The sequence below is a fragment of the Neodiprion lecontei genome, chromosome 3 (assembly GCF_021901455.1).
Source record: "Neodiprion lecontei isolate iyNeoLeco1 chromosome 3, iyNeoLeco1.1, whole genome shotgun sequence".
In the NCBI taxonomy this organism is placed as follows: domain Eukaryota; kingdom Metazoa; phylum Arthropoda; class Insecta; order Hymenoptera; family Diprionidae; genus Neodiprion; species Neodiprion lecontei.
The window spans coordinates 38,802,958-38,829,005 of record NC_060262.1 but is presented as its reverse complement, the minus strand read 5'-3'; the positions used below and the strand labels follow the sequence as shown (position 1 = coordinate 38,829,005).

The window sequence follows — 26,048 nt, the reverse complement described above, 5'->3', positions numbered from 1 at the left end:
TAGTGTAGATACAGCTTCTTTCATTTCCTGTATACGAAAAGAGAAACTCTCAATATATTTTGACTATCGATTAGTACAATAGAAAACGGGAGCTTAAATTATTGATTGCCTGTCCTTTGAAATCTACCTCAACTCTGTGACAATTGATTTTTAAAATTTTTTATCTATCAAAGTAACGTATATGATCATCACGTGATCTGATGAGGTAGGAGCTATGTTGTAATCGTAAACCGATGAATGACAAAAACGGGAAGCGCTAATCTTCCGATGAATGAAGTGAATGAGGTGATTCCTTTTGATTTGATTCAATTCGAAATCATTTACAGCGTAACAGACGACGAACGTATAAATCTTTAAAGATTTTTATGTCGGTAATGTTATGAAATCATTGACATTTCACAAATACAATATATCGGTTCGGTGTATATATGACAATCGTTTAGTTCAATGCTCCATCACCTCTCATATCAATCACGCTGTTAAAACACAGTATTATAAACAGCTAGTATATTTAAATCTGAAAACCGACTTACGGAGACCAATCATTAATTAATCCTGCGAAAATACTGGATATAATAAGCTATAATAAATTTTTGGTACACAGAGTAATGATTTTATGAAGAAAGATTCAACGTATTTTAGTTATTTATTTATTTAGAATCAAATTTATGGATACTACAATTATTTGTCCATTGCACATATATTTCTCGGACGCGCCTGCAGAAACACGGATATTGACAAATGATCTACGTAACGTTCGAATTTCACATTGATCGCTACCACGACTTGTTGCGTACGGTACATTCACTGACGGATATATCCCTCCTTGTACAATTAGTGTCGAGTGACGATAGTCAATGTATTCATTGTTAGTCGGTGAACAGCCAGCGAACGAGCGGCTTGGCGCGGCTCTTACGAACTCGTGCGATAATTCAAGCGTGCAAAGTTATAACGAATTAAGAACATCTGTGCTCAATACACATGGCAACAAATTTTAGTTTACCCAATGATATTATAAAAAGTTATCGACAATCTTTCGCGAATTACGAAACGTTGAGTACACTGCGGATTAAAACCCAGCACGTAAGTGAAGAAAAAAAAAAAAACCTTTAAAGCTCAGTTCAGTGCTTGACAAATTTTAGACTCCGGATTGCGTTGAAATTATTAACCCAGGGATATATTGAACTGTGCCTGATTTATCCTACACCACAGTTTATATATTCGTAAATAACGGTACAATCCTGAGGATTTTATCTTCAAAGTTCAGAGTAAAACCATAACACAATATGTAATATGTACCGAACGTGTATTATTGCATTGAAGTTGCGCAGGGCATAATATACATATTTATAGTGTAATTCTTTCTTGCACATCCCTCTTTACGTTTTTATCAAACTTCTTCGGATATAGCGATTTTATTCCGCCGCTGAAGTGCCGAGACTGTAATTATACAGTGTTTGTGCGAAGGAACGGTAAGTTGTATTATACATTTTTTTTATCGATCGGATTTAGCACACGGCTTACATTTTGTTACAAGTACCTATAAATCGTAAAAATACTTCTGAATGATTTTCAGTCCACGCGATACTTGTTAATCATTTTCCGGAGGCACAGATATCGTTGGTACGTAAAGTGCAGTATCACGTATTTACGCAAAATTTTATCTTGCCCCATTGTGTGTGTATAGCAATATCATAACTGATAAGAAATATCCCACGGATTACTCGATTTTCCATGATTTATATAAAATACAACATCACAGTTCACATATGAAAAAACTTGACGATCGAATAGATCCTCTGTTGAGTTTAAATTATCGCCGAAATATCATATTTCCGATGATTTATAACGAAAACTTTGACGGTGATGAATTTAATATACTTCAATTGTTTAAATATACCTACTCATCTACCTATCTACAATTTATAATCTGTGCCAATTCATTTTTATTGATTATTCCGCTTCATCGTACCTTTATCATGAATAATATATATTTCAAAGTACATATAATACGAAACACATATACGTTTAATTGCGGATGCAATGTGGTTTTTGTGGTAAACAATTGTAGTTTATTATTGATTTATTTAAAAAATAATTTACTAAATATCAGAAAAAAATACCACTGTATCAGACTTTGAACAATTTATTCCGAATCACTTAGATTAATGAAATACATTGATCAGAATGGCAACAGAAATTATTTATATCAGACGCACATTGCAATTAAAAAGATGAAACGATTGTGAATGCGGGTTCAAACCGTGAACAACAAGTACGCAGGCTTGCTGGAATACAGCATGACTGATAATAGTTGAAGCGAATCAAGCTCCAGGTTTACGATCATACAGTTTATTTTAACTCTAACGTGAATCATTGTTATATGCTTCCTTTGTTGTTTCGAACAATATACATTTTAACGATAAGAAGCGTCCGGAAACTTGTAGTTTGCTAACGGGGTTAAAAGTCCGCGACAATGATCGTTACAATTATGAATCTTGACAAATTCTTTTTAGAAATTAGAAATTCCAATATTTACCGTGTCTAGGGATACGTCAACTTTCGACGCTATGAGCCATCTGTTTTAGTAGTTTTGAAAACGGGTACCATGCAGACAATCGATTATACTGTGTCATACCCAAGGAAATTCGAATTCAATCGAACGCATATTACATAATAGATTTGAAATTCATACACTGAATAATTTTCCAACGAGTACATACTGAGTAAATCTGACATCGTAACAACGATAATTTGATTTAAAAAAAATCGGAGCATAATGTAATTCGATACAGTTGGCTTTTATACCTTTCTCCGTCATGCGATAGGGTAGCTTATTGGGGACAAATGAGGACAGTATTCAACTTCGTATACTGTTGTTCGTGCGGTGTGGCAATGGCATGGCTTGTATAAATGGTTTGTTACAAGCGTGCGTTTGCATATTTTGCGACGTAAGGTGTTTCAGAATTAGAGCTGCATCGATCGATCCACTGCACAGGTCTGTGATATCGAAATCTCATTCGAATATCGTAAAATCCACCTAATTAATCTCTGCGTCCGTACGTATCGTTAAACTCTTGGAAACATGAGGTGGCGATATTGATTTCAGGAAGCAACATTAATTCATTTCTTATTGAACCACGTGTCTTACAATTACTCGATAAATGTCATTTTTTTTTCAGCTAGCTAGTGAAAGTACCTACTTGTTGAAGGGTACAAGGAATGTGTTCGAACTAGTATTCACACTAGCTAGCATATTTTCGTAATATGCAAACCCTAGTCCTCGTGATCGAGTACACTGAGAAAAATTTCATTTGTTGTAGTTACTAGAAAAATTCAGTAAACAGGTATCGTTAAAAAAACTGTTCGAATATTGATGGAAATACGAAAAACGAGGTACGCCGAACCATTTTGCACTATTACTGATCCTTTTTTGGTACTTGTAACGCAAAATCAGTTTATTCGTTTATTTATACTCTATTTTTTTAGTTAAATAAGGACTTAACATAAATTTATTGCTGCACAAGCATTAAATTTTTGCAACAGTTGCAAGAAAATATAGTAGCAGTGATCGTAATGAGAAAGAACAGTAACGGATACTAGACTTTCTGGTAACAGCTGGAAAACTAATTTTCATTTTGTACCTAGAACTATATTTTTCGATTGTGGTAAAAAATGAAAATAGTTAAAGACTGAGCGGTAACCGGAATTAAAAATTTCTCTCAATGTATGAAATAACGGTCAAACATTTCCTTGCATGTAACTCAACATCATATATGAGGCAATACGCGTTGAGCATGACAAGCAAAATGCGGATTAATCTTATCTCTTGTCATCAGCCAAGCTGCTGTACATATATACAATGTTTATGCATTTTTTCTGATAAAATATTGTGGAACCATATCGCGTTATGCTACATGTACTGTACATACCTCCACGTATTTTTTCACACTTGATAACGGAATATAATACCTCACAGTATTTATACTGTGGGTAATATCGTGTGTACTCTATGATTGCATGTAATTCCAACGGTCTTATTATTTTTCAAGCATTGTAGAACAAGTGTTTTTTCACGCTTTCAGGTATACAATTTTTCCTACTTCGTTACCATGGTTAGTAATTGTTGTGTCACAGTTGCAGCAATTGGACGGACTATACATAATGTACAAAACTGTGAATCATTCTTCATACTCTGCATTTATGCAGCGGTCCTAAACTTTACTTCTATATTTTTAATGTTATTCGGAAAAATATCATTCTCAGTGTAACCGGAATGAAGTTATATTGTGATGTGTAATTATACATAGATTCGTTCTGCTGTAACAAACAAACATCACATATCCTCTAAATCATTCGAATTTAATTTTAATCATTTTCAAGTGTGTGTGTTTTTATCAGCGGAATTACACATACAAGATTTGAGATATTAGACAAAATATCGCATATCTAGAAAACGAGTCAAAACTAGGGCGTGATTTATAAAAAAAAAGTTAGAATAATAGGAAACCAGTTAACAGTAATAGTAAAACAGTTTTTTTTTTGCCATCATTCAGTATTATTTATTTTTTTATTTTTTTTATTTTTAATATAAAAGAGTGTATTTTTCAGCGTAAATTGTCCTAAGGAAAACTCTGTTTTTACTCTACCAGAGAATTACAAAAAACAGTATATCTATAAACTGTGTGTAAAAGTATGTATATTCTCGAAACATTCAACGACTTTTCTAGTTCAACGGACTGGCCGCGTAAGTGTTATATGTATATGATGCAATAATTTTCGAATCTGATGACAGTTAACGTTAAAAAAAACAAAGAAATGTATCAGAATTATCACGCGAACTCGTATGCATAGCAATAGCAGTACGTATGTAGTACCACGTGTCCACTGTCAAGTGGAATCGACACTGATGAACACGTGGTTGCGTCACTGTATTATACGTGCACACAGTTGATTCCTTGTGTTCACTTTGCGTGTGCAACATTTCATTCAGAGTCAATTTGTGGGTTAAATTGACAATTGTTGTCCCGAGGGCCGCATAGCAATGAACGCGGTCTAAATTAATGATTGTCTTGAAATGGGAAGCGTCTTCTCTATTATTATATGAGAAGTCGTGTGTTGCCGGTATTTACTTGACAGGCGAAAAGAAATTAGTTTATCGTATTGTTGTTGGTTTTTTTTTTGTTTTTTTCTTCAAATTTTCCGATGTTTACAGAAATTGGAATATTTGGTATTGTTTTGTACAAAATTGTAAACATGCATAGTTTTTTGTAAATAATTGTTCATTTTCATTAAAAATTGTTGTATCTTGTAAGTTTTTTACTGAAAAAATACAAACTTACATGAAAATCTACAACTTTTTATTCGAAACTATGTAATATTTACAATTTTGTACGAGAAAAATTTTTTGTACAGAATTTTACGAAATGTCTCAATTTCCTTAAAAATTCGTAGAAAATCTTAGAAATCATTTTCACCAGGGAAGAACTGCGTTCCGGGATAATCAACTGTTGTACTTTTTTAGTAATCATCAGTTAGAGTTTATACCTGCGCTAAGTTCGGCAATTAAACTGTAACAGGTTACAAAAATTTCCCCCCAGTCTTACCGAAGACGACGGCCATGATACGTGTGAACCGCATATGTAAATGAATAACTCGGTTATTTTTAAATGTGATTTATTACAAACGACGAGAAAATAACACGCCCCTGGAACACTTATTCTAAGGTATAAACAACTACACACATATTATGTATATTATTGAGTATTGACCTATTTAATTTAATTTCGCAGTATCGCAGAGTATTCGATATCACCTTTCTGTGATGTTATGTATGAAGCAGATACAGCTATAAATCAACTACAGTTCTTTATTATGACAGAGAAAGAAACTATGACTGTTATTACGTATTTTTCAGTATCCGTGATTGTATTTGATTATTTTGATAAATTCGACAGTCAGGGGATCTTTGTTTTTTAAATTACACGTACGTAATTTTGCAGACAATAGTCGCCGATTATTGTATTGTGTAAAAAGTTTTTTTTATTCTGAAATTAATCAAGAATTGCCTGCAACGATTGCAGTGACATGTTGATAATGCAATTATAAGGATTTCTTTATCTATTAGGTCTATTGACAACGCAATTAATTGTTTTCGAATAAGAATTATAAGTCTTCCGTAATTTTAGAAATATACGACTCCTAAAGTATAATCGAAATAACTTTAACATTCGCTTGTTCACTGATAGGAATAGGAAGAGTGGAGGGGAGAGCGGATTGTAATCAGCACAAAGTGAGATGATATGAAGTAGTTTTATTTGAATATACGAGCAGTATGTATACATCAAGTATCAATTATTAATCTCTTTTCTTCTTCTTCTCTTCTCTTCTCTTTTTCTCTGTAATATGTACGATAGAACTCAACGTCTCTCGACTTGTCCGTCCGTCCGCATATTAGCTTATAACTCCAGAACTACCGAATTGATTTTGATTGTTTTTTTTTCTACGAATAGCTATAACGTCCGATCAGGTTTTAGGCTATATTTCGCTTTGAGCAGATCAATAGATTTGTAGATATAACGATATTTGTAAGCCGAGTCTGAACACGATGATGCGAATGCTGACCAAACTCTACAGATAGAGGAATTTTATGTTTAGGAGTTTTCAAGGTCTCGATGAGGTCTACAAAAAAGTTCCGAGAGTATATGGTTATATTGACCAATAGTTTTCCCACGAGAAATATTTGAAAATATTCGCGAATGGAGCCGCAACGTGCCGCTAGTATCGTGTACTTGTAATCAGGCATCTCGGTCGGCCGAACAGAAAATGTAAGTATTTGAATACAGTGAACTCGCGAAGGTGAATTTTACGTAAACAGAACGTTGACCGGGAATGTAATAAAGGGGGTTTCATTAACCCGCTTATTCCGTTAGATCCGACCGATAAAATCACTTAGGCCGGTATTCATAGTCAGTGCTTAAGACCGGACTCGAATAAGACGGTCTTATACGAGGCCTTAAGATGGCGTTTGGTTCCATAGACGTCAAACAAGACGGTCTTGAGACGCGGCAAATAAGACGGTCTTCATCAAGTCGGTCTTATTCGAAGCGTGCTTACAAGGTTGCATAGTCCAGTCTTATTTGAAATAAGCATGGTCTTGAGCACGCAACGTTTCATAGTCAATTAACGCAGTCTTATTTACGTATCTTGGTCAAGTCGAGTTCGGACTGCACTTAAGCAAATGCTTGTTGCCTAAATATTACTCAATTGTTCTGATGCGTACGAAATTGATAATTACGAATTGTTTGGAAAATATTATATTCGAACAATATAAATTAACAGGAATAGATTGTGAAGGAATGTTTGGGAAAGTGCAGCTGGGACGGGATTATTTACTGTAAAAGGGTAGCAACGGAAACTTGCAATTGAAGTAGAGGTTATGAGAGCATTCGCTTTGAAAAATTTGTGAAGTGAAGTGAATAGTGAAATTCTACTGACATGGCGAATATGCAAGATATGTTTAATTTCTACGATCAGATCGAAGAAATGAATAATATGATTGTTCAATGGTCAACGTTGGGCCGAATGACGAAGACGAGGGTGAAGTACAGCGAGCTCCGAAGAGATACATCAGAGATGGTCAAAACCCGTTCGAGTTTTATTCCGAGCAGGAGTTCAAACGGCGATTCCGATTTTCAAAGGATGGTATTATGTACGGAATACTACCTAGAATTGAAGCTGCCTTAGTCAGTGCCAATAATCGTGGTCTACCAATTCCACCTGTCATGCAATTATTAATATGTCTACGATTTTACGCTACCGCTAGCTTTCAAGTAAGGATCATTGTGATTATAATTCCTGACATTCTACTGAAAATATAAAGTGATTTCATTGCTTCCTGTGATCATGGAATAAATGATTGCTAATACATTTTGTACTGTACAGCTCGTCAACGGAGATCTGATGACTATATCGCAGTCTACAGTATCGAGGATAATACACAGAGTATCGGCTCAAATTGCATCATTGATTCACGCAATTATCAAATTTCCTAGTACGGAAGCTGCTATGATCGCAAACAGAGATCTATTCAGACAACTTGGTGCACGCAGGGAGGGTATCGGTTTACCTGGCGTTGATGGCGCTATCGACTGCACTCACATTCGATTATGTCATACGAAATTTGCAGACCTGCAGGAGGTTTATAGGAATCGTAAGGGATATTTTTCCCTCAATGTACAGGTATGTCGCGTTGGTGATAACCGTTTACAAATACCATAAGTTGCAATTAATTTTATCTAGGATACAAATAAACAATACTATTCTATGAAAATCGGTACTTTTAATTTAAATGATACCACAGGCAGTTGTCGGACCCAATATGGAATTCTTGGATGTGGTTCCGGAATGGCCTGGAAGTAACCATGACAGTCAAATATTCCAAAATTCACGAATTTACATGCGGTATCATGAGAGACAACTTACTGGAACCCTGGTTGGAGATGCCGGCTATCCGTGCTTGCCATTTCTGCTGACTCCACTGGCAAATCCAATTACAGATGCTCAACAAAGGTAAGATAAAGATTATCGCATTACTTTAGATTTCGATAAGTAGTCATAAAATTGACAAAGTATACATGTGTGAATTAACCAAGTCGGTATCTTGATAGGTATAACAACGTACAAAGCAGAACAAGGCAAATTGTTGAAAGAACATTTGGAGTTTGGAAGCGACGTTTTCCTTGCCTATCCCGAGGTTTGGGAACCAAATTGTTGTGCTCTACCACAATTGTTGTAGCTTGTGCCGTACTACACAATTTATCACTAACATTGGATAATGCTCTTCCGGAAGATAATCGCATCGAGGAAGAAGAAGCGGATGAATTGCCACTTCAAGCACCGCATTGGCAGCCTGGAGAGGGTTTTGCAATACGCGAAGCTCTAATCGAACGGTTATTCATTTAATCAAAATATATGTATATCAAGTTAATTTAATTGTAAAGACTAATTGATTTTAGAATGAATATACTCCAAATATTTAATAAAATTGAATTTAATCTGTACAAACAGTTAACATTAGAATACATATTTTACTCATAACTTATCATTGGTTCTCATTTTATTTTTAAACCCCTCACTTACTCATGAAAATACTGATATGTACGTAATTGTACTAAGCGTCAGTCTTATAGTTACGATAATACTTATGAAAATTTGTCTACGTAAAAATATTCAGTACATTATAAATACACCCAGTAAATAGAACTAAAGTTGCTCTTTTGAACTTTGAAGATCAAAGGTTGTCCCTTTCACGCGCATTTTTTTGCAAGTCTGCACCGGGATTCCTTTTAACATATCAATACAATTTATTTATCAGTAACCGGTATAGAGATTTACATAATGATATAGGTTAAAATATGTGTATATAAAAATTATATACACATAAACATACACTATAAAATTCTTTTTCTTCTTCTTCGTTTTATAGCTATACACCCACTACAAAAAATTGTACGCGATTTGTTCCCGTTTTTTAGTTCCTCTACGTGGCGCTAACGTTGTTGTGTTCATAAACTATAAAAATACTCAAGAGCTGCATGCCTATACGAATATCTTGCACAGGCTGAGAAATAAAATCCGAGCATCTTATTGGGGGATACATCGGAAATATTCCGAACATAACCGAACGTCGAATAAGACCGTCTCAAGCTCAGTCTTCGTCAAGACGGTCTTGAATGAAATAAGCTAGCGCTTGAGACCAAATTCTTGACGAAGACCGTCTTGTTTTCCGACTATGAATACATAGCATCTCAAGACGGTCTTGAACGAATAAGACGATCTTCACCAAGACGGTCTTAAGCATCGCCTTGAGACCTGACTATGAATACGGGCCTTAGTGTCGACTTGTGTCAGAAAATTGACGTAAAAAGAAATCGGCCAAAATTTGAAAACCACTTGCCGCGACGATTCGTTGGGCAAAGCCTAGGGTGTGTTCCGAAAATAACCGGCAGCGCTAAAAACTCCCTAGCACAGAGACAGAGCAAAAAAGATAAGAGATTGTTGAAAGCACTGGGAGTGACTGGGAGTCAATATTGGAACGCACCCTTAAGTGTGCAGATGCGAAGTGAGTACGCCATCTCTATTGTCAGCGTTATTCGCGGAACGCCAAGCACACTTTCTCCTATCGAATTGGTTAGCAACGGTAGTCCCCGTCCCCCTTGTGTATGACATGTGCAATCAGCAATGACGATAGCCCGCATTGTGGTGTGTAGGATCAAGTTCGTTAATTAAAACGTTAATATTTTTGTGCTTTGCAGAATAGACGAGAGGGACGAATGGTAAGGTTACAACGACGTAAAATTCGCCGTTAACGTCTGGCTTAGGAGTAAATGTGGCATCATGTCAAACCATTCGATGGACAACTTTTGTGGCTCTGCGTTTTGGGTAAGTACTTTAAATGGAATACAACATTTCGTATATTTACAGCGTTTTTATCGAAACACTTTCTCAATGTGTTTTTCGGCTAACGGACACCGGTTATTACTAGTAAGATTACATCATAACGCGCCATCCGTACACAGCCCAGTGTGTTATTCAACAAATTTGAGATTATGGACTTTCTAAACGGGTCCTTTAACCTCACTTATGCATCCACTTACATACATTGTACTTACACATCCACTCTTCTATCCATATCATTATATGATCCACTCATTGTCTTTTTAATCTTCCTTTCTGGTCATCTCTAGTTGCGGCAAGTGGCAAAGTACTCTTTTTTTTTTTGTGTAATTTTTTTTTTTTTTTGCTTCTAATCTATACATATTTACACTGATTTAATTTATATTCATTAATTTAGATCTTGGACGTTCTGTGTCTTTTGTTTCATTGAATATTAGCACTTGTCAAAGGTCGTGTCTGGTATGACCGAAATACAAAACGTTAAAGTCAAATTAGATGTTATATCATTTGAAATTGTGTTAAATTGTAATTTGTACTCTGATTTCATTGACTATTCATGTTATTTATTTAAGAATTCACCGTAATAAAAGTGATTTAATTAAAAGTACAAAAACTAGTCGCTTGTGAAGATACCGCATGGTGTTTCAAAATAGGAAGAGCAAAACTAGATTCGTTAAACGGCCGATATAATCTGTTACTTGTTACATTTATTGTATATTACGACTTCATTTGAAGGCCTTGGTTCATAAAGCATCGCGATCTGCTGAAACTCCGAAACTATAGTTTTTTTTGACCGAAGATCGCACAGATTGCTTCTTAACGCTTTCCATTGATTGGGATTCAATGTCGAATAACTTTTAAAGGAGTGAATTTCATGAAAAATGTTAAGAGACCTTTTTTGTAGAGCATCAAATTTCCCACAAAAATAATGGTTCGATCTATGAAAATATTGATTTTTCTGGTAGTTACAAAAATCAAAAATTCAAAGAAAAATTTGAAAAAACAAATCAATGTTTAAGGTACGATTACAAGGAAACGGGTCGATCTACGTCAATTTAGTAAGAGAGCTTTTTTGTAGGAAATTTAATTTCCTTCAAAAGTATGGATTGATAAAATTTTTCAGATTGATAATTGACGGATTTTGGGTAAAAAAATGCGGTAACTGTTAAAAAATCAATAGCTGTAACGATACACCCCTTAATATTAATATTAAAGGCTCAAACTTTCAGGATAATTTTTATTTGTCGTCATGAACAATGTTTTTACAGTACCACTAAAAAAAAAAATTCTTCGTTTTTTTTGGCCCAGTCTAATATCTATTTAAATTTTACTATTTTAGTCATTTCTTTTATTTATTTTTTTGCTTCTTCACATCTATCTCTACACATCCATCCACAGTGTAGTGCTTACCGGTTTTCTTTTATTTTATTTCATTTTTTTTTTCGTACCTTTTCAAATTTAACAATTCATGAAGCTGAAATTAGTAATGGTATTGTAACGATGCATGTTTAGGAAATATTGTTATTTTGCAGGGTAACGTTAGAACTGTCTCAAATTCAGTAGATCATGATCAAGCACTACGTTTTCATGTTTTTTAAATTGCAAAACTAGTATTCTTATTTACAATGTTTCATAATGCTGATATTACTAATTTAGTGTTTCAATAATTTGCAGTCTCTAGTTTTCTCTCTGACACTCCAACAGTTTCCAAATGTTTTATTACCTGCAGTCTAACTCCGATAGTGAAAGAAATTATCACGACGTATGGATCACTTGAAATTTTATGCTCTCAAACCCACTACACTCCACTTTTTGATCTATAAGTTATACAGGAATGACATGTACTTTGTACATCATTCGCCCTGAAATGTCTCTTTATGTATTTCTTACATTCTTTCTCTTGTTTAACTCTACTAGTTTGTTACACTGCCTGTATCTACCATAAACTAATTTTGAAAATTGTGGCTTCGTGTACTCTTACAAATTTGATCTGGTAGCATATGAATAAGCCTTCATTTTTTATGCTACCCATGCATGGGAATCTCTTGGCTCATTTGAGCAATGTTTTGTTAATTTATTCTTTCTTCAATTCATTCAATTCAAAATGTGAGACAAATACAATAATGCGTAATATTTATTTCAGGATCTAAACGTGACGTGGTATACAGACAATCCAGATCTCACAGAATGCTTTCAAAAAACAGTATTAGTATGGACGCCTTGTGTATTTCTCTGGACATTTTGTTCAATGGAAACTTACTACATCTTAAGTAGCAAAAGAAGGAACATACCGTTTACATGGATACTTATATCTAAACTATTACTAACTTCTCTGTTAGTCATACTTTCGATAGCTGATCTTGGCTATGCAATCTATTCTCAGGCCAATGGTGAAACAGTTTACAGCGTGGATTATTGCACCCCGCTTATCAAGCTCATCAGTTTTGTAAGTATCTTTGTTTATAATAAAACAAACGCGTATCACTATCGTTCTAATGGTAGATTGGTAATAACTGGGACGTATATGAATATATAAATAATGGATATGGGAGAATGAAATTACATTCTGTGTGAAATCACTCGTACTTTATAACAAGGTTTGGAATTTCAATGCTGAAATATTACTTGCAGCTGACAATGATAAATATAAAAATCGTATGACATACATTTTGATCGAGCATGTCCTTGAACATTATATACATCTTCTAAAACTAAAAGCATAACTTTGCAGTAGTCTGTACTGTTTATCGGCAAAGTGTATTACAAAAAATGACTTTATGTATGTTACCCCTTATTTTTGAAAGAAAGACCCTAAAATAGCATGTCATATTTTTAACCTTTATTCTACCATTTATATTCGATTTCTATGCACCAGGCTATGGCGTTAGTGCTACTTTTATACAATAGGAAATATGGAATGCGGACATCTGGATTACTTTTCCTGTTCTGGTTCTTACTTGCTTCGTGCGGGGCCGTCCAGTACAGAAGTATAATACGTGGACATAATCAATCGGTAAGTTCTGTCATAAGTAATAATTCTAATTCAAACTTTAGAGTTTTTCATATTTTCTTTTTTGTTTGAAAATATTCGTTGTATACAGCATGTGCCGAGGATATGAAAATGCACCCCAGCATGAATGAATTAAAATTTTTCAGACCGAGGTAACATACTCATATGTCTCTTACATGATCTATTATCCAGTGGTTCTGGTCCTGTTCTTGCTACACTTTTTCGTTGATGGCGAACCAAGGTTTTCTGAATATCCACCGGTGAGTGTATGACGTAATCTACCTCTACGTAAAACATGAAAGTACCAAACAAGAGTTATCTGACATTAATTATTTCTAGGTGGAACGACCATGTCCCGAAACAAATTCATCGTTTCCATCGAAAATCCTGTTCACTTGGTTTGATCCTATGGCATGGAAAGGTTTTAAAAAACCTCTTGAAACAGATGATCTCTGGGCAATGAATCCTGAAGATACAGCTGCAGAAATTGTACCAAAGTTTGATAAATATTGGATGGAAACTTTAAGAAAAACGGATAAGTACGTGTATTTCTAAGGTTTTGAAATTCCGTCCATTTCTTCTTCATCATCAGGCGCAGGGAATTTATATGTTATACTTAATATAATACAATATCTTCATATTTGATTATTTTTCACGTGTAATTTTTCGAATATATTGTATTGTTTATATTATTGCTATCAAGGCTGTTTTGGACATATTTTGGGTAAGGATAATAATATTGAGAACTCGCTGTCTTACAATCCATAGATGTTTTGTAATATGTAATTGACCAGTCTACTTTTTACAGTGCACAAGGTACGAAGGCATCATTCAGAAAATCCTCAGGTCAAGTAGACTTCAATAGTGCCAGACGAAAAAAAATAGCCTCGATCTTGCCAGCTCTCTGCAAGGCGTTCGGACCAACATTTTTATTTGGCTCACTACTGAAACTGTCTCAGGATATTTTAACATTCGCCAGTCCACAAATATTGAAGTATATATAAACTTGAATATCAAAAAATATGTCACTGCTTTACACTCACACTGTTCATTTTTCTGTGTAATCAATGCTGCGGCATTTCATATAAAAACTTCAATCTTCTTTTCTAGATTTCTCATTGCTTTTGTTGAAACCAAGGACTCTAGTGGCAATTTTGGCGAACCTTTGTGGAAGGGATACTTTTATGCTGTCCTACTTTTCTTAACGGCAACTATTCAAACACTGGTCTTGTCTCAATACTTCAATCGAATGTTTTTAGTTGGGTTACGGATTCGCACAGCACTGATTGCAGCTATTTATCGTAAAGCTTTGAGAATGTCAAATGCTGCGCGTAAAGAGTCAACTGTTGGTGAAATCGTAAATCTAATGTCCGTCGATGCTCAAAGATTCATGGACCTAACTGCGTACATAAACATGATTTGGTCAGCACCATTGCAGATTATGCTCGCTTTGTATTTCTTATGGGATACCCTTGGAGCATCCGTGCTGGCTGGTCTTGCTGTTATGATTATCTTAATCCCAGTCAATGCACTGATTGCTAATAAAGTAAAAACGCTACAAATCAGGCAAATGAAGTGCAAAGATGAAAGAGTTAAATTAATGAACGAGGTATTGAATGGCATTAAAGTTCTAAAGCTATATGCCTGGGAACCATCTTTTGAACAGCAAATATTGAAGATTAGGAACAAAGAGATACAGGTTTTGAAGGAAGCTGCTTACCTCAATGCCGGTACAAGCTTCATCTGGTCCTGCGCCCCTTTTTTGGTAAGTCAGTTATATATTTCGCCCTTGACATACCTACTTCATGTTAAATTCAGTTTTCATTACTGTGAAACCTTAATAACAATTGTGATTGATTTTACGCCACAAATAATACCCCAAGATTATATTAAATACTTTCTAATTTATGAAATCTTTTTGTTTTACCCGATATTGGTCATTTTGCAATACACAATGATCTTTAGGAAATACAATGAGCAATCAAGGCACTGAACACCATCATTTCGCGAAGTGATAATTATGAAAAATTTTAGTAGTGATGGATCCAAAAGGCATCCTTACAGTAAGCATCCAAAATAGTGATTCATCTCACATTTATTCCACTTTGAGGATGGGTGATACTGTTGCTGAATTTGGGATAATTTTCTTAACTTCACATGAATTTTAATTGCATTCGTAAAATATGTGATCCATAGTTCAAAAATTTAATTTCCGTCTCTTCATACCGACAAAATGGTATTTACGAGATATTCAAAAATTGAAGTGTGTATAGGTATGCCTCACATCCTTAGCTACGTACGTACTCATCGATGAAACACATACTCTGGATGCTACGTTGGTTTTTGTATCGCTCACTCTGTTTAACATCATCCAAACGCCGATGGTTATGTTCCCGCAGCTCATCATTTTCAGTGTGCAGGTGATACCAGACACAAGATACAATGTTCAAGATGCTGGATGTCTGCTATTAGTGCTTTGATTTCTTTCTTTCCTACTGATCACCAATCTCCAATTACATCGATCCTTCAATCTTACATCAATTTTTTTGGAAATTAGAATACCCTCAAATGTTGAAGTATCAACGAATTTACATGTTGCAAATTTAAAGAAAAAAACCTTCTTCTCATTGATATTCTGTGCTTAGACTTTGGATCATCAATAATAAAAGCAGTCCTGATAATGTAAAACATGCCTGGATTAAATTATTTAAGTATCGCGACTGCTGGACAATTTAAAGTATCCAACTTTATCGATGAATACTTTTAATTTGGCTTGAAAATGAACAATAATACTTGGGACTTTCGAACCTTTGCTTTTATGACCAACCTGTATAAGCTTCTTTTTAATTAAAATTCATGACAGCTTGATAAAATCTTATTGATGTAGGTGCAAACACCCCAAAGGCTTTATGTAACTGGATGAATTTCCAAGTACTACACTCCTTCTATCTTCATACTATTAGCACAGTAATTTCTTTATTCTATGCTGCATGATGTAATTCATCTAGGTCTCTCTGGTATCGTTCGCCACATTTGTACTTTCCAATGAAGAAAACGTTTTGGACAGTACGAAGGCCTTTGTTTCTCTCAGTTTATTCAATATCCTGAGATTTCCGCTCTCCATGTTACCCATGATGATCAGCAATATGGTCCAAGTAAGTTATATCGTGAACAATACCACACATGAATTTTCATGGAATACATACAATATCTCTTTGATGACAACTGCGATTCAAGTAGCTCAATTAAAACTTTCAGTATTTACCTTATTGTTCTTTGAAATGAAGCTAAAACTATCCACAGTCTTTCATAGCATTCGATCTGTTTCATCCTGAGATGCTTCAAACTTATATTGATGAACGCTAAACTAGCCGAGGTATCTAGATTCATACTTTCACTTCAAATTTGGAATGTGCACTAAACCATTGCGCGTAGTTCACAATATAAAATGTATTAATATTACTTTATCAATCATATAATTTATAAATAAATAACAATGTAGAGGTTTTCATCTCTGTAATACACTTCTATCTTCTGAAATATTCTAAGGCTATAGATGCAACATATTGTCATAACTAATAATGAATGAAAGTATTGAGTCTAAAAAGATATCACTTTTCAATAAACGACAAGTATTCAGTTGAAATGATATTACAAATTTCGTGTCTTGCTTATGAAAATAAGTCTATATAATATTCATTTACTCCCCTGAGAACTTGTCGTATGATTTGATTTCTATTGAATGTCCCTGGGATATGAGCATCGCCTATAATGAAATATTTGGTTTACTTAGACATCAGTATCTGTGAAGCGTATTAACAAATTCATGAATTCAGAAGAATTGGATCCCAACAATGTGCAACATGACCCATCTGAACGTGAGTTAGATTCTAACAGCAATTACCGAAAATAACTTGTACTATTTAATAGTAGAGATTAGCAATGCATAAACATAGAATATTTGGAAGAAATTAGTTTTGTTATTAATCTTCTGTCAAATAGTCGATAATGAAATGATTTTATAATAACTTTCAGTGCATCCCTTGGTTATTGAAAATGGAACTTTCACATGGTGTGTTGATGAATCTGATAAGCCAACGCTGCGAAATATTAATTTGCATGTTCAGCAAGGACACCTTGTAGCTTTTGTCGGCTCGGTAGGTTCAGGAAAAAGCTCTCTGGTATCAGCACTGCTTGGTGAAATGGATCGGTTGGGTGGCAGAGTGAATACGAAGGTAAGGCAGTCGAAAGACAAAATTATAACGTATGAATGCAAAATCTTATTCGTAATTCTGGACATTGTATACAGTTTTGGAGGATCCTGACGTGACAATTTGTACTGCATTTTATTCTCATCAAAGTCTATTCTGTAACGCCCAGTCCGCTACAATATATTTTGCTTGTAATATGAAAGTCCCATACCGCTGGATCAAAACTGTGTATGGTTATAGAAATACTTATTTTAAATTCCATTTAATCATCAAATAGGGTTCGATCGCCTACGTGTCACAGCAAGCCTGGATTCAAAATGCAACATTGCAAGACAACATTCTATTTGGCAAATCTCTCGATAAAAGTCTTTACAACCGTGTCATTGAAGCATGCGCTCTAAAACCAGACCTTGAAATGTTGCCAGCGGGAGATAAGACCGAAATTGGTGAAAAAGGTATCAACTTGTCTGGTGGGCAAAAACAAAGAGTATCTTTGGCTAGAGCTGTTTACAGTAACGCAGACATATATTTCATGGATGATCCTTTAAGTGCGGTGGATTCTCACGTTGGCAAACATATTTTTGATAATGTCATTGGCCCTAGTGGAATGCTAAAGAAAAAGACAAGAGTCTTAGTTACACACGGAATTACTTATTTGCCAGAAGTGGATGACATTATTGTTATTAAAAATGGCGAAGTAACTGAACGTGGCACGTACAAGCAATTGTTGGAAAAGAAGGGTGCCTTTGCTGAGTTTCTGGTACAACATCTGCAAGAAGGTATACATTAATATATTCATGAATTAAAAAATTCAGTTTTTTCTGACAACAAAATATTACTCTCGTATACTGATATTGAATGGTTCTATTTTTCATGGGGCCAAGTCGGAAATTGTAAGTCAAAAATAAGATGGTGACAACTCTTATTCTTACTTCATTTTGTCATTTCAGTATCTAACCCTAGGAGCTTCAAAAATTACTATTTTCTGCTTAAACCTATAGCAATGAAAATCTATACATATATAGGGATTGAGATTTTATTTTTAAATATTGAGAATGTTGAACTCTACTTACTTATTTTTGTATGGCTTTTGAATCGTTTTATAAATTATAACAGATCGTCACCAACAACCAATCTCAGGATGCAAATATATAATGTCTGTTGCATTGTACCAATGATTTTGCTGATTCGTTGATATTCACATTGGTTCAATAATGTAAATAACCAGATATTCGAATGATTATTATCGCATTTTTATAACTTGATTGATAATTGTTAAACTTGATTCTTTCTCAACACCAATTAATTATACAATATGCATGGCCTTAAAAATACACTGAGGATATCTTGTGGTAAACTTTTCGAGCCACCTAACACCTCACGTTATGTGGAACATCTGGTGAAAGGGCAATCTCCAAGCCATGTGCGCATCGCTAACGCCAGCACACACACAACTTTTACATGAGCTAAGCGTAGCGGTTAAATGGTGCGAAAGAAAACTTGCGCACGTGTTGGCGATAGCAGTGTGCGCGTGGCTCAAAAGTTGTATTTTCACCGGGGATTCCCTGCGTATCTCGCACTCTCCACTGCAAGTTAACCTGTGCCGTGAGTGCGAAAGGCCTGCTTCAAAATATCATATTTATATTTTCATTTGTTACATGGCTGTTTGTAAATAATAATTAGTTGTTCACCTAGTATAAACACAAATATACTCTTTTTTCCAACTTATCCATTTTATAATATGAATCAGTGGAGGCTGATGCAGTATCAGAAGCAGACCTTGATGAACTAAAACAACAGCTTGAATCAACGATTGGCACGGATGATTTGCAGCAAAAGTTATCAAGAGCTAGATCCAGGGTATCTGAAAGTCACAGTGATTCTGGATCTGTGAATGAAAAACGATCACTTAACGGTTCACTTAAAAGGTACGAGTACGTTTTACGTGAATTTAACTTGAGATCATTGACTTAAAGTTCATAATCTTAACTGTATGTTGCGATAAACGCTTTTGTGACAGATGATTGAAAAATTATAAGGCAGACAAGAATCCTAGCGCAGTCAACTGTCCCATATTTGAATTCCATGTTAATTTGTTACAGACAATATTCAATAGATAGTCACAACTCTGTTAGTTTGCTTCATAGAAATAGTGTCAAGGAAAAAGATGCATTACCAGTTAAGGTTGGAGAAAAACTTATCGAGGTTGAAAAAACTGAAACCGGAAGCGTAAGTAGCATCAAATCGCAGCCCCATTGTTTACAGGGAAGAATAAATTATTCGGATGTAAGACTTATTGCAAATTAAACATGTCTCATGCTTGTTCTGGTATTTCCTATTGCAGGTCAAATGGAAAGTGTATTCTCACTATCTTCGCTCTATAGGCTGGTTTTTAACCGTTTCCACGATTGTAATGAATGCTGTGTTCCAAATATTCAGTATTGGCTCCAATGCATGGCTCAGTAAATGGTCAGATGATAACACGACAGTTTCAGACACTTCAAAGAGAGACATGTACCTCGGAGTGTATGGAGGACTTGGTCTTGGGCAAGGTAAGCATATCGAAACTTGGAAAATTACGTTATCAATAAGTATATTGTAATGAAATTTACATGCACATACACACAGGCCTGATCGACGTGTTAGGATTGCAGCTCCGCTGCAACCAGATTATTGCCACATACGTTACAGAAGTCATTTAACATTTGATCACAAACTGCATATCATTCAAACTAATTAAATTCACAATTTTTCAGGATCATTACTCACCTTTTCTAACTATCATAAAATTCATTACAATTTTTGTTTTCCCCAATATCTATATCCTGATTTTAATGCTGATAGCGATGTTTTTGCGTTAAATAACGGAATTATTGAATAGCTTGAGCGATTGTTCTCACACTAGGACGTATATATTTTTTTTTCTATTCACTGCTGTTATTATTTCGCTACATGCATACAAATATTCCTGAATTAACCGTTAACATGATGGTATTTTGGATCAATGCGACTGTCTTACTCTATTATGTAAGAATATGCGAATTACCACTCAGAGTTATGTATATATGGACAAGTGCTTGTGATACTATACGTATCTTCGTCAGTTGAACTACTGATGAAGTGTACATTGAAAAGATTATTAATGATATCTAGTGGCAAATGGAGAAGTTTCATTCTATCATCTCTAATATTATTCAAAATATTCTTGTTAGAGTTTGAAAGTTATTTTGGGTGAGAATGTTATCGTCCTATATCCGATAGTTTTCTGTGCCTAACCTTGAAAAACTGAAATAATTTTACAAGAGAAAATGTGGTATTGTATATTATTCAAAGCTCTTTTAATTTACTCTAATCATTGCATGATCGTATTTTATACCTTTTTGAAAACAGATCACGTGTCGTTTGCTGTGTCCAGTTAGCTGCTTATCGAACTTAACGTTGTCAAGTATTTCTTATTTCAATCATATTCGTTCAACACATCGGAATTTTTTAATTGGAATGATGATTAAACTTTCATTGCCGACTCAACCACAATGTTAATTTTTTTGTCCTGAAAAACGGGACAAAAGTTGCATATTATTCCCTCTTTATTTTTTTCGTTCATCTGAGGGAAAAATGTAGCACTTTTCATGGTTTAATATTCCTGGCAAGTAAGTTTTTCATTCAGTTTTTCTGATTTTCTAATTTTTGTTTCAAATTGGAACTATTTCTTAATGTATTATTATAAATTTTCAATAATATTCTAGTTTTCAGACTAATAAAATGATCACACTTACACATAAAAGACTCTCAAATGAATAATGCGACCAGAGTTGAGTCGGGAATAAAGTCCTGTGTGCAACAGAGGAATAAAACTCGATTATTCCCTTGTTGGATAATGTACTATATTTTCTTGATTTTATTGTGAATAAATAGTATATTTTTGTCCCAACTTTAATCATATCTGTTTCAATTTTGGTGTTTGATGGCATGAAATACGATTTTTATTCATATTATTCTAATGTATTAGTTTTGAACAAACCGAGCCCAATAATTTTTTAGTCAGAAAAATACACCACTAATTTTCTAACTGGAATATTTTGCGTTCTTTAACAATTAATTTAACTTCTCTGAGTTCCAAAATTTGTTGATGTTTTGTTACAGTGTTAATTTTTTAGTAAAGATTATATTGTCTTTCCAAAAATGCGTGAATCGAACGAAGCTTAGAAACTAATGTAACGACATGGTTCTCTAGTTTGCACATTGCTCTTACCTTGCACCCGCCTCACACTGTTAAATTACTACAAAGCTTTGGAGGTAATATTTTAGAAAGCAAATTTTAATACCTTTCATTAGTTAACGATAACTATTAAGCATTAAACGAAAATACATTCAGTTTCATTCCTATCATCTTCATGAATAATCATATACAATATTAATCTCAAACAATCATATATAATGTATATGAAAAACAATTAAAAGGGATTATGCAAAGTGTATGGTTGAATACAATAGTGTGGAATCATAAATATGTCGAGTATTCTAAGTATCATGTCCAGCTTAAGTTGATATTTTACGAATGGTTCTTCATCGTACAAAATCTAATTCCGAAACTTCAGTAGAAATTGTTTCAGTACCATAAATTGTGTTCAACCTGCAATTTCCTGAAATTGTATTCTTCCTTACATAAGTCTAACACGTCAAATATCTTTTGATCTTTGGATACGGCGTGTGAAGATTTAGCCTCATAAAATGTAGCACAATTAAATCAATTCTTTCTCACACCACTATCGGTTCAGTTCATATTTCCAATAGCACGATCAAACTGTTTGCAATGATAGGCAATTATTTCGAAAGTCAAATGAATTTCACAAATGTTTATTTTGCTACCAAGTGAATTATTCTAACCATAATCGGACAGCCTATGATTGAATGTTTCCATGCAATAACTGATCATTTCGGAAGATATTGACAAACTGTTTGTCACAAATTAAACAAGTTTACTTAATTAAACATTCCTTTCTTCAAATCAGTTTTTTAACGTTAAAGTGCTGCGAAGAGGACTAATTTTTGGTGACTAATTCGTATCTTTCGTCCTCATTTAAACATCATTATTCAAATTATCATGATGTTTTAAAAAGTTGTAGGGTAGGTGTGAATCGTATCCAATAATTTATCAACTCCTATATTGATTGATTGATCACCATTGAAAAGGAACTATGTTAGACAGTGGCAGCTGAATGTTTTTTTTTTTTTTTTCTTTTTCCAAACAAACTAAAGATGAAGTTAATATACAGACAATAGTCTTGGTAAAACCTGGGGGTTTATATTGCTGATAATACTTTACTTACTTTATAAAGTAAAGTAATAGTTTATTGTTAATATTATTATTATAAATTTTGTAGCACTTTATCATTCATCGTCTTTCAGTATGTAGCCTGGAAAAGAATACTGTAGAATATGTATATAGAATTGTGCATAAATGTACTTAGAATGATGTATATATCGTTGAACCAAATTTCAGCGTCATTTGTACTACTCTCACAACTTACGATGGCTGTTGGCTGCATTCGGAGTAGCAAGCTACTTCACGTGGAATTGCTATTTGGTGTACTACGATCTCCCGTTGGATTCTTTGATATTACACCATCTGGCAGGATAATAAATCGTTTTGGGAAAGACATTGATACTGTAGACAATGTTTTACCGCCAACCATTAGAGGCTGGTTACTATGTCTTACATCGGTACGTGAGATTTTCAACGAATCTCACCTAACAAAAAAAAAGAAGTAGAAAATTATTTTTACTGTCAAAAAAAACTAATATTCAAATCATTTTATGTGAACGGTCCACCAATAGCTATGTTACTTTCTGTAACTAACATAGATCACCAAATAAATGTGATTTTCACAATATTACAATATAACTTGTTTGCATATTCATACGTCAGACAGCATGAACACATAATATGCTTTAATTTGCACAGTATCTCTCAAATGACCAGCATGGCGTTATGTATTTGACAGAATTTACAGTTTTATCAGTCACAATACCAGCGATCAATTATCCAACGGTGCAAGATTTAGGGGACTAGACAGATTGTTATTTTACTTTCGAATACGAAGTAGAAGCAGAAATATTAGACAGTGAAACGACGTACTTTGATTCTTTAAATACTAAACCATAAACAAACGCACAAATTTTACAGTACGGTAAAAAAGGAATGCATCTTAGTACCGCTATCCGCTCTAATAGAAGTTGCATGATTCATTGCAGAGACTCTGTCTGTGAATAGCTTTTTAAAACTAACCCGACACTTACCCGCTCATTCTCCGTTACATATTATTTGTACGAATACAAATAAAATAACAATTCTATAACCTTATATACTAAAAATTCTTTTAGCAATATTCACACTTGCTGCCTCGTTCTCCCTGGCTCTTGGCTCCATAATAGCGTCTATTACACTTCACGAAGTTATGTTGAGCAATTCTATGAAGTCTCCACTTTCCTTCTTTGATCAAACTCCAATGGGTCGAATCTTGAATCGGTTTGGCAAGGATGTGGATATCATTGACAACACCTTGCCAAACAATTTCCGAAGTTGGATTCAGACGTTCTTTTCGGTATGATACGAGTATTTTTGGTGGTAGGGACTTAAATGAAATTGTTGCAGGTTTTGTTTCTCATTGTACGTGTATGAAACACAAAGTCTTGCGACCTTTTGTTTCCCAGTCTTGTCTATTGGTAGGCATTATTGCTTATAACTTTTCCAAATTATTGTTCCGCTTCCAAACTTTATTCGTATGTCTATTTTGCAGTTACACATTTTACTTGAATATAAGCTTTTTCGATCGACCATGTAAAAGCTGTAGTACGTGTAGTCCTATTTCAATTGAAACCGCATTCTGTTTTGAGAAGGAGATTCAAAAGTTCGCTGTCGTGTCTGTTATCCGTACATGCGTCTGCAAATAAATGTATCTCTGTAGTGTCGTGTCTTCATCGTCCCATGTTCTGCATTAATAGTTATCTGTGCAACTTATTAATCTGACATTATACGAGATCACTTGATACAAAGTTGATAATATCTCCTTTTAGATCAGAGCACTTCACAATTCAAACTTTATATGTTCAGTCGTCATATCAGTATTAAATTTCGATAGTTATTTGATACAATTCAAACGATGATCTATATTTTCATTTTATTGTTCACTGCTCGCCCTCGGCAATTCATATGTAATCACAGAAAATTATCGAAAGATAATTTTGCTAAACTCAGTCTGGTAAGAAAAATTAATATTTCACTTGGTTGTTGAGCATATAGTAAAATGTAGGTTTTGAGGGTGATTCAAGGAAAATATGGTCGAAACTTATCTGGTCAAGGTCACTCTTTAAGATTCATATGCATAAATTTTATTGAAAATTTGTTCATACTTTAATATATTAATAATTGTCCATGATTTTAATCATCACAGCATAGGTATTACATAACTTTGCCGTCAAAGGAGTATAAATTCTTTTATTGATGACACTGTTGCTTGAAAAAGCCTTGTAAAAACGATCAATGTGAGTCATAGAAACGCAAGTGCCGAAGCCGAATTATTCATATATCTTTGGGAGACTGAAAATCTACCACATTTACCCCACTGCAAAATCGTGAATGTAAGCACAAAAATGCTTGAAACTTGCCAGTATTATGTTTGCACAAAAATCCTGAATCATCCCTTACATTTTGAACTATTACACTTTTCATTTGTGAGAGTTTAAATTGTATAATTTCTCCAATAAATATCGTGCCAGTTATACCAGGCACTAAGACTTAGCTTGACTGTTGTGTGAGTGATCTAGATTGACTGGATATTGTTAGGAAATAAATACTCTATTTTAAAATGCAATTTTATGAAAGTATGAGTAACAGAATCATCTATAAATAATCAAAATTAAACACAGATGCCGAATAGTTCTGTTAAACTGCAGCGACTTTTTCGAAACTTTTATGAAAATAAAGATTTCTTCAAGTGAAAAGATTCTGCTGCAGAACAGAAGATTTTCGGTTTAAATACAAAGCCGTAGTAGTGAAATGAAACTGAATGAGGTGTCATTTGTTAAAATTTAATTATTTTCAGAGGCTCTTATGCTGAATATTCTTGTCTCAATATATTATATTACTTCAAAAGTCATATACTTAATTGCATAGTTGGATTGAACGTGACCCTTGTGAAATTGTAGCATACATTCGTATAGGTGAGTCACCCCTACAAAACTAGCTTTTTCCTCGCAGTGATTTTTACGTCAGTAATACCCTGATGTTATCGTACATTGACTTATTGTTTAGTTACTTCACAGTCGCTTGTTGCCTGTAGTAATCTGTAAGATTTTCACACAACACG

At 34.2% G+C, this 26,048-nt stretch overlaps 2 protein-coding genes and 1 long non-coding RNA gene across 14 annotated transcripts in view; 2 read left to right on the top strand and 1 right to left on the bottom strand.

The window, feature by feature from the left end:
* The first annotated feature begins 865 nt into the window (after positions 1–865).
* LOC107224179 (multidrug resistance-associated protein 1) overlaps positions 866–26,048 on the top strand; it is a 31,944-nt gene continuing 6,761 nt past the window's right edge. For 2 of the 12 annotated variants that reach the window (XM_046735624.1, XM_046735616.1), the window contains exons 1-18: positions 866–1,083; positions 10,317–10,443; positions 12,602–12,904; positions 13,334–13,471; positions 13,615–13,728; positions 13,808–14,007; positions 14,172–14,192; positions 14,277–14,462; positions 14,579–15,233; positions 16,477–16,623; positions 17,262–17,346; positions 17,504–17,703; positions 17,957–18,458; positions 18,564–18,572; positions 19,430–19,607; positions 19,782–19,908; positions 20,024–20,231; positions 23,183–23,403. In XM_046735624.1, the coding sequence (XP_046591580.1) occupies positions 10,399–10,443; positions 12,602–12,904; positions 13,334–13,471; positions 13,615–13,728; positions 13,808–14,007; positions 14,172–14,192; positions 14,277–14,462; positions 14,579–15,233; positions 16,477–16,623; positions 17,262–17,346; positions 17,504–17,703; positions 17,957–18,458; positions 18,564–18,572; positions 19,430–19,607; positions 19,782–19,908; positions 20,024–20,231; positions 23,183–23,403 (3,339 nt within the window). In that variant the 5' untranslated portion in view covers positions 866–1,083; positions 10,317–10,398. Of the gene's footprint in view, positions 1,084–1,410; positions 1,473–10,172; positions 10,192–10,316; positions 10,444–12,601; positions 12,905–13,333; positions 13,472–13,614; positions 13,729–13,807; positions 14,008–14,171; positions 14,193–14,276; positions 14,463–14,578; positions 15,234–16,476; positions 16,624–17,261; positions 17,347–17,503; positions 17,704–17,956; positions 18,459–18,563; positions 18,573–19,429; positions 19,608–19,781; positions 19,909–20,023; positions 20,232–23,182; positions 23,404–24,063; positions 24,285–26,048 lie in introns of those variants that run through there. The other 10 variants (XM_046735623.1, XM_046735625.1, XM_046735617.1 and 7 more) reach the window with 9 other exon arrangements.
* On the top strand, positions 6,959–9,099 carry LOC124293682 (putative nuclease HARBI1). The gene is made up of 4 exons (XM_046735627.1): positions 6,959–7,832; positions 7,945–8,241; positions 8,363–8,571; positions 8,670–9,099. The coding sequence occupies exons 1-4, from the start codon at positions 7,566–7,568 to the stop codon at positions 8,962–8,964; spliced, it is 1,068 nt and encodes a 355-aa protein (XP_046591583.1). The 5' UTR covers positions 6,959–7,565; the 3' UTR covers positions 8,965–9,099.
* On the bottom strand, positions 9,088–9,852 carry LOC124293683. The gene is made up of 2 exons (XR_006903561.1): positions 9,452–9,852; positions 9,088–9,344 (listed from the first exon to the last, which is right to left on the bottom strand). It is a non-coding gene; the product is annotated as an uncharacterized LOC124293683 (long non-coding RNA).